Source organism: Eschscholzia californica, unplaced genomic scaffold, assembly GCF_041429995.1.
Source record: "Eschscholzia californica isolate CP2 unplaced genomic scaffold, dmEscCali1.0.p SCAF_2, whole genome shotgun sequence".
In the NCBI taxonomy this organism is placed as follows: Eukaryota; Viridiplantae; Streptophyta; class Magnoliopsida; order Ranunculales; family Papaveraceae; genus Eschscholzia; species Eschscholzia californica.
In genome coordinates this window covers 41,654,667-41,663,754 of record NW_028238309.1, presented here as the reverse complement: position 1 = coordinate 41,663,754, position 9,088 = coordinate 41,654,667, and the positions used below count along the sequence as shown (strand labels likewise).

The window sequence follows — 9,088 nt, the reverse complement described above, 5'->3', positions numbered from 1 at the left end:
TCTTCGGTTACACCGGAAGAGCCTCTAACGGTCACCGAACCGTCTCCCGTCATCGCCGAACGACCTACCCATCAACGTCGTCCGTCAAGTCACTTAAAGGACTTCGTTTGTTCTGCTCCCTCAATCAACATCAAATATCCAATCGAGAATTATTTTTCGATCAATTCATTCTCCACATCTCATCAAATATTTCTCTTTTCGGTCATCTCCATGGTTGAACCCACTTCCTTCACCCAAGCCATGAAATCTCCTCATTGGCGGGAAGCCATGTCCAAAGAAATCTCGGCTTTTGAAGCTAACAATACATGGTCCATCGTTCTAATTCCCCCGGGAAAACACCCAATTGGATGCAAATGGGTTTATAAAGTAAAATTCAAGTCCGATGGATCTATCGAGCGCTTCAAAGCCCGCCTTGTCGCCAAAGGCTATACTCAAGTTGAAGGCTTAGACTATACTGATACATTTGCTCCGGTAGCTAAGCTAGCAACTGTTCGAGTTTTTCTCTCAATCGCGGCCATCAAAGGTTGGTCACTCTGCCAACTTGATGTCAATAACGCCTTCCTTCAAGGTGATTTGAATGAAGAAGTCTATATGAAACTTCCTCACGGATTCTCCACTAAGGGAGAGTCCAAAGTCTGCCGTCTACAAAAATCACTTTATGGCCTTAAACAGGCATCCCGACAGTGGTTCTCCAAATTTTCTTCAGTCCTCTGAGCTAAAGGATTCTCTCAATCCAAAAGTGATTTTCTATTTTCTGTATTCTTTGACTTCCACTCAGATATTTGTTCTCGTATACGTCGACGACATTATCATCACATTTAACAACAATGTTGCAATTTCTCAACTCAAGGCTTTCCTTGACCGTACTTTCTCCCTCAAAGATTTGGGACGCTTACAATATTTCCTCGGTATCGAGGTTTCAAGATCTTCCAAAGGCATATTTTTTGGTCAACGTAAACATGCCCTTGACATTATCCAAGATTCTGGCCTTACTGCATCTCGTTCTTCAGACTTTCCTATGGAACAGAAATTACGACTTAGTCTCACTGATGGAGTTCCTTTGAAAGATCCTTCCGTCTACCGTCGATTGATCGGTCGACTAATCTATCTCACTATTACACGTCCTGATATCACCTATGCAGTCAATAACTTAGTCAATTCATGCAGACTCCTAGTCAAATCCACTTAGATGCTTCTCATCGTGTGGTTCGTTATCTCAAAGGTTCCCTTAACAACAGAATTTTTCTTTCCGCTGACAGCTCTTTTCACATCACAGGTTATTGTGACTAGGACTGGGTTGGATGCCCATCTACTCGTCGTTCTACTAGCGGCTATTTTACTATGCTCGGTTCTAGTCCATTATCATGGAAATCCAAGAAACAACACACAATTGCCAAATCATTTGTCGAAGTAGAATATCGCGCTCTCGTTGTTCTCACTTGTGAGCTTCAATGGCTCAAATATCTCTTACTCGATTTTGGTATCGATCATTCTAGTCCGATGACAGTTTACTGTGACAACCGGGCAGCTCTTCACATCGCCGACAATCCGGTCTTCCATGAACGCACCAAACACATTGAAATAGACTGCCACATCGTTCGTCAGAAGATCAAAGATAATGTCATTGCCACACGCTTTACGTCTTCCGACAATCAGCTTGCCAACATCTTCACCAAACCTTTAGGAGCTGATTCCTTCAAGAATATTATTGGCAACTTAGGCATTACTTCGATTACTGCTCCAACTTGAGGGGGAGTATTAGGGGATACCGCCCCGAATCCACTCGGCCAAACCGAGTGGGCTGATTTGTGTACATAATGGAAACTTCTATGTTGTTATCTTATTGATGCAAACAATATCTCTAGATTAGGAAAGCCTATATTCATTGTATCCCTATATAAACTACTTGTGTATACTTCAATTATTATCAATACAAAGGGAATAACTGTTAACTGTAACCATCTTCTTCTTTGTACTTGATCACCTCCATCTTTATCACACCAAATTCACCTCTCTCTCTCAACTTCATTCGAGATCAGCTTCATCCGAGATCAATATCTAAAGAGGTTTATCCAGATTCATAAACCAAACTCGACAACCCACGCCTTCACTGCACAGAACTCCTTATCAGAGTCATTAATATCCAAAATATTCTTAGCTCTCAGAGAAACAGGACCATATAAAGGATTCAGCCCCCAATCTATATAAAAAAAAAATGAATTTTCAACGGAGAAATTGTAAAAGCCCTTGACTTTTTTTTTTATAAAAACATAGACGAATTCAAAATCGTCTAAATCATATATTAGTAAGTTTTCAATTATTTTAGGTGGTCATATGGAAATATAAAATCCTATATTGACATGTTATGGGATGATATAGACCAGCCTTCTGAACTGCTAGTGATATTGTCCGTTTTGGCACTGTTGGACCTCATGTTCTAAAAAATGCCATGTAGGAAAAAGTGCTTAACCTTTGAATATAAGCACCACACTTCGTCTGACCATCTACATGCAATTCTTTTTATAGTCACATTTCTTTACGCACACCGAACACGACCTTTGTGTTTGTGTCAAAAATAAAAAATCTAAGGAGGTAAGCTCAATTACCAATTCTTGAGGGAGGTAAACTTAATTGTCAATTAGTGATGAGGAGGTACAGACAAATAACCCTTACAAGTAAACTATCGATTCCGTTACCTCCATATCTCACAATATTAAAATCAATCTCAAACATATAATGGAAGACAATCTAAGTTTTAACCTCTCCAACTCTTCAATTATTTGATTTTGCAAGCCCTTAAAGGTGAATGAGGGAAGATCAAACTTCCCAATCCCGTAGCAACTTTGTCTTTGCAAGTTAAAATAAAGTTTTCGCGAAATCCGGCCAAAATTTTGTTTGATTGCCACAAAATAGGAGCAGAGCGATGTTTCATGCTCGTTAGGAACAACAAGTTGCTTGATCTATAGGGTTCCATAACCTTACAAACCGAACTCAAGTCTTTTCCCACAATCCAATATGTTTAGATTTATTCAACAAAATTTCAAGTATGTTAATGAAGAGAAAATTCAACATATTGAAGTTTTAGATTTGAATAAAAAATTATCTCTCTTTGAGAAGGTTCTTCAACCATATGCACCTTATATTTGCTCGAGTTTCCTATCTTCAACAATTATCTTCTCATACTTTCTCTCTGAAGACTTAGCAACAACATAAGAAGAATAATAAATAAATTTAGAGTTTAATGAAGAGCCGCAAAGAGGAGAGATTTATCTTGAAAAATAATTTAACAAATTAATTAAAACTAGGTTTCCTCTCCGTCCTAGTTATTTTAGATCTCTCCCACGATTTTCTACTATAAAGTTGGTAGTTTCTAAGATGTAATCGAGAAAAAAATAGGGAGAGAAATATGTGGGTAGTTATTCTAACCAATTTTGACTGATTTACATAGATACCTTTTTTTTATATTATCCGTCGGATGTGTTCCCAACTAAATCTCCAAAATAAAATGGACGGCCAGACTTATCCCCTAGATAATCGACTGATCTGTTTTAATATAATAGATATAGCATATTTGTACCCCTTACAACTTTTTTGTGTATATAAAACTTATAATTGGTTATGGTCCCTTTAAATGTATCTTATATAACCATTTTGTCTCTCAATATGTTAGCTACAGTTGCTCTTCTTCAAGAAATAAAATACCATTTTCATAATAAGTGATTCCATAAATCCAAACTCTAATATCCGTTACATAATGATGTCATAAGAACCAAAATGAGAACAACAACAACGTAAAAAGTACACTTGTTAACTCGAAGAGACCAAAGCCCCAAAGGCCAAGTTATGAGGGGTTTTATTGGAATCTCTCGAAACGTTGAGATAGGGACACCTTTCTCTCCCGTATTTTGCCACGCAGAATATCGATCTCCGTTTGTAATCTCCAAGGTAGAGAAGAAGAACCGCCCGATTATTGGGTGAACACCACCCTTGATCTCGTTCGTAATCAAATTCGTATAAATTGTGAGCTTCAACCATCTAGAACCCTATGCAGTACCTTTCATTTTGCTGTGAAGTACCGATTGTTTTTGAGTATTTTATTGAACAGTAGGTGAAGTTATATGTCACGTGGTTTTTAGCCTTCTATCTATAAGCATGGCGCCACTTCTGCTTGAATCTTTTATTACATAAACACTAGTACACTACCACCTTATTTTCTTGCCGGCACCGGAATTTCACCATAAACAGCACTAGAGAAGCAAATTAATGGAGCAAAAGAGAAACCAATCAACGACTAGGAAACCCCCACACGTATTGATCTTCCCATACCCGGCACAGGGACACATAAACTCCATGCTCAAATTAGCAGAGCTTCTCTCTCTATCTGAAATCCATGTCACTTTTATCAACACCCATTACAACCATTCTCGTCTTCTCAGTTTCACTGATGTTCAATCCCGATTCAATCGTTTCCCTGGATTTCAATTCGAAACTATCCCTGATGGTCTTCCCCAAGATTCAACTCGCACTGTTGGTTTCCTTTCTCTTACTGAAATGATTGATCCCCTTAAAACCGTAGTTGAACCTGCTCTGAGAGATCTACTCTTCTCCGGTAAACTGAAATCTGATATCAGGGGTGATGTTAGTTGTATAATTGCAGATGGGGTTTTGGGTTTTACTATTGATATTGCTGAAGAATTAGGGATTCCATCTATTTGTTTTCGTACTGTTAGTGCTTGCTGTATTTGGGTTTATTTCTGCTTACCCAAACTCATCGAGAACAGAGATTTACCTTTCTCAGGTAACAATTAGGTCTAATTTTTTTTGTTTCCAATTAGTTCTTTTATTTGATACTAGGTCTTGAATCGTTCTCTGGGTTACTTACATACAGATGATAATATGGATCGGCGAATCGGAAGTGTACCAGAAATGGAAACCTTTCTTCGATGTAGAGATCTACCGAGTTTTTGTAGAACAAAAGAAATCACTGATCCGATTCTAGAATTCGTTAAATCAGAAACTTTCAATTCGACTAGAGCAACTGCTCATATACTGAATACCTTCGAAGATCTTGAATCACCGATCCTGACTCACCTTCGAACTCACTGGCCGAATCTTTACACTATTGGACCGCTTCATGCTCTACTCCAATCACGACGAACCGATTCTTCAATGACGATTCCTTCAAACGGTTTATGGGAAGAAGACAGAAGTTGTATATCGTGGCTTGACTTGCAACCGGCTAAATCGGTTGTATATGTTAGTTTTGGTAGCCTGACGACGGTGAGTCGAGGTCAGTGGTTGGAGTTCTGGTATGGTCTCGTAAATAGCGGGAAGAGATTTTTGTGGGTCAGACGACCGGACTCACTAATCGAGGTGTCGGGAGCGGTGGTGGAAGAGAGTGAGTTACCGGTGGAACTGGTAACCGGTACTAGGGAAAGGGGTTATATTGTGGGCTGGGCTCCACAAGAGGAAGTGTTGGTACACCAGGCAATAGGTTGTTTTTTGACTCACAGTGGGTGGAATTCAACATTAGAGAGTATGGTAGCGGGAGTACCAATGATTGGGTGGCCCCATTTCGCAGATCAGCAGATAAATAGTAGGTACGTGAGTGAAGTGTGGAAGATTGGGGTGGATATGAAAGACACGTGCGATAGATCGACCGTGGAGAAGTTGATTAGGGAAATAATGGATGGTGAAAGGGTAGATTTGATGAAATCAACGGCTGAGATTTCTAAGAAAGCAAAGAAGAGTATTAGTGATGGTGGATCCTCTTTTTGTAACTTTGAAGCATTGGTGGACTTCATTAACAAGACTAGAATAGTCAACTGAACCTTTTCTTCTTGTTGTCTTTGCTAGGCTAGGTTTTTTTTTGATGAGAAATAAAGCAAAAACAGGAAAAAAAAAAAAAAAAAACCTAACTAATTACGCTACATTCGTCAGAAAAGATGGCGCTGCATTCCAAATCTTCCTTTGCCGATTGATTCTACCCCATTTTGCCAGCTTGTCAGCTTTTACATTGCATTCTCTGGGAGTGTAAGTGAAGATCATTTCGGTGAAGTGTTTACGGAGCTCCATTGTCGATGATATGATCCTTTTCGATTGCCACATCAGTCCATCACTCTGGTTGTTTGCAAAGTTTACAATATTTAGGTTATCACTTTCGATATGGATGAATTTGATTTGAAGTTGTATTGCCCATGTTATGCTGAAGTGTAAGGCTAGACTCTCACATTCCTCTGCGTTTTGTCCGCGAACTGTATTTGCTGCTGCTATAACAAAGTTAGCATGCTCATCATGTATAATACAATCTATTCCTGCTGGTTCCTTGAGTTTCCCGAAAGATGCATCTATGTTTATCTTGAGAAATGGTGTCGATGGAGGTCTCCATTGGTGTTGCTTTGGTTGTTTCCTGCACTTATTGGTTAGTAAAGATTCTATATTTATTGGTGAGGTAGAAGAATGTTTAATCCTTTCAATGATCTGAACCGGGGTTTACTTAATGGTTTGGAAGCAATTTTCGCATCTAGCTTTCCAAATAAACCACATAATTTTAGCATATAGGCTCGTTTGCTCCTCATCTAATCGTTTCCATTGTTGAACCCACTGAGCAACAGAATATAAAGTATCCGACCGAATATGGAAGTGAAACCAAATGGCCTTTGCATAGTCATAGTGCAACATCACATGGTCTAAAGATTCCTCCTCATTGCAATTAATACAGTTATAAATATTACCAATGAATTTACCTATTTTCCTTCTAACAGGTAAGCTATTAGTGCAGCATTTCCAGAGGAATAGTTTGATGCGCGGAATCGTGTTTATATTCCAAATAAAGAACCAGTCTATTGTTTCCTGCTGAGGTTGATTGTTACTATTTCTTAAGTAGTTATACCTCGACTTTATGGAGAATTTACCTGATTTGGTCAAAGACCATATTGTCGTGTCATCTTTATCTACGGGACAAAATTTGAACAATAGATATCTTGAGTAGCGCTGGATACGCCAAATGCTGCCTCGTTAAAACCTTGCCAGAAAACCCCCTTGGGACAAAAAACTGGACAAAGGAAAAAGAGTACAAAGAGTAGATATCCAGTACTAGTGATTTATAAATCTTCAGACGATAATATTCTCCCCTTGATGAATATCTTACCGTGGACTGGTGTAGTTTTACATCATTTGATTATTCAAGCTTCGCATTCCGATACCTTCTACTAGTTTTCTGAACGTTGTACTAGGCAGATAACTTCGTAAACAAGTCAGCATAATTCTCACATGATTGTATCTTCTGAATATCAATTTCACCATTTTTATGTAGATGGTGCGAGAAAAACAACTTTGGCGAAATGTGTTTCGTTCTGTCACCTTTAACATATCCTTCTTTGATTTGGGCAATGCAAGCCGCATTGTCTTCATAAATAATGGTAGGTGACTTTGTAATTTTAGGAAGTTCACATGAAATTCTAATATGGCTGAAAATAGACCTGAGCCATACACATTCTCTGGTAACTTCATGAAGAGCTATAATCTCTGAGTGGTTAGAAGATGTAGCAGACATACTTTGCTTACTTGATCGCCATGATTAAGCTGTACTGCCACTAGTAAAAGCATAACATGTTTGTGAAACTCCTTTATGTAGGTCAGAGAGATATCCTACATCGGTGTACCCTATTACATGTGAACCATTGGATGAATTTTTCGAATAAAATAACCCCATGTTAGTAGTTCTGCGAAGATGTCGAAGAATATGTTTTACTCCTATCGAAGAATATCAGTATCTAGATTGGCATTTAGATACGCAGTAATGACATCTACTAGATTCATATCGAATTCTTCTTGATCTGTCCGACTGATTAAATATCTAAATGTAATGGCATCTATAACAGGAGAGCATGTTTCCTCATAATCTATCCCAGGTTTTTGTAGAATACCTTGTGCCACAAGTCGTGCTTTGTATCGAACAGTTTCGTTATTTTCATTGCATTTTCTCACAAAAATCCATTTCAACCCAACTGGATTTACATCCTTAGGCATAAGGACCACTATTCTAAAAACACTATGCTTATTGAGTGAATCTAGTTCTGACTGAATTGCGTCTTTCCATTTCAACCAATCAGATCTTTGTCGACATTTCTCAATAGTGCGTGGTTCATGATCATCATTCTCTTTTAGAATTGAGGTTTCCACCGTAAAAGAGAATACCTCATCGACAACTGTTTCATTTCGTTCCAACACTTCTTTGGAACATTTATAATTTATAGAGATTTCCTAATTGTTAGGTATTTCTGCCTCATCAAGAGTTCCACCCTCTTGAAGGGGTATTTGTTCAGAAAGTGTGGGTGTATCAATAATAGTCTCTTCTAGAGAACTATTATTTTGTGATTGGTTTTTCCTCTTTCTAGGGATAATATCTTTAGAACCAATTGGTCGGGCACGTTTCTTACATGCCTTAGACGACTCGTTTGCTATAGCAAGTTCTCCCGATCTTTCAGGAATATTAATTCGTGCACGAGCATTAGCAACAGGTATATATGATTCGGTTACCCTTGTTGTATCATTAAATGCATCTGGTAGTTTATTTGCAATGCCTTGCAAATGTATTATCCTTTGTACATCTAGTTCTGACTGACTAGTGCAAGGATCTAGATGAAACAAACTTTGTGTATGCCAACACAAATCATTTTGTTTGCAATCTGATGTAGACGGATTTTCTCCCCCTAATGGTGGGAAAACTGTCTCATTAAAATGGCAATCCGCAAACCGTGCAGTAAAAGTATCACCTGCCAAAACACACATAATAGATGGTGAATCAAAACCAACATATATTCTCAGGCGCCGCTGACGTCCAAATTTAGTACGTTTGAGAGGTGGAATAGGGATATGCACCGCACAACCAAAACACACGTAAATGTGTAATATCTGGTTGATGGCCCAAAACATGTTGTAACGACGAATAACCATTAGCCCTGGTTTGAAGTCGGATCAAAGCTGCAGCATGTAATATTGCAGATCCCCATGCAGAAACAGACAACTTAGTTTTCATCAACATTGGTCTCGCATTTATTTGTAGATGTTTATGAATTTTGCCTGA

The 9,088-nt window shown here is 38.5% G+C and overlaps 2 protein-coding genes across 2 annotated transcripts; one reads left to right on the top strand and one right to left on the bottom strand.

Annotated features, from left to right (window-relative positions):
• Positions 1 to 4,047: 4,047 nt before the first annotated feature.
• LOC147558005 (7-deoxyloganetic acid glucosyl transferase-like) lies at positions 4,048 to 6,329 on the top strand. The gene is made up of 2 exons (XM_086659572.1): positions 4,048 to 4,798; positions 4,889 to 6,329. Exons 1-2 carry the CDS (start codon positions 4,264 to 4,266, stop codon positions 5,827 to 5,829), a joined length of 1,476 nt encoding a protein of 491 aa, XP_086515698.1. The 5' UTR covers positions 4,048 to 4,263; the 3' UTR covers positions 5,830 to 6,329.
• LOC147558004 (uncharacterized) lies at positions 5,923 to 7,577 on the bottom strand. The gene is made up of 2 exons (XM_086658979.1): positions 7,567 to 7,577; positions 5,923 to 6,409 (listed from the first exon to the last, which is right to left on the bottom strand). The coding sequence occupies exons 1-2, from the start codon at positions 7,575 to 7,577 to the stop codon at positions 5,923 to 5,925; spliced, it is 498 nt and encodes a 165-aa protein (XP_086515105.1).
• Positions 7,578 to 9,088: the final 1,511 nt, after the last annotated feature.

What these genes read in the sequence shown, in the direction of transcription:
- LOC147558005 (XM_086659572.1), top strand. Translation starts at nt 4,264, where the DNA reads ATGGAGCAAAAGAGAAACCAATCAACGACTAGGAAACCCCCACACGTA. An exon ending in CAGAGATTTACCTTTCTCAG is followed by an intron (nt 4,799 to 4,888) that starts GTAACAATTAGG and finishes ACTTACATACAG; the next exon opens with ATGATAATATGGATCGGCGA.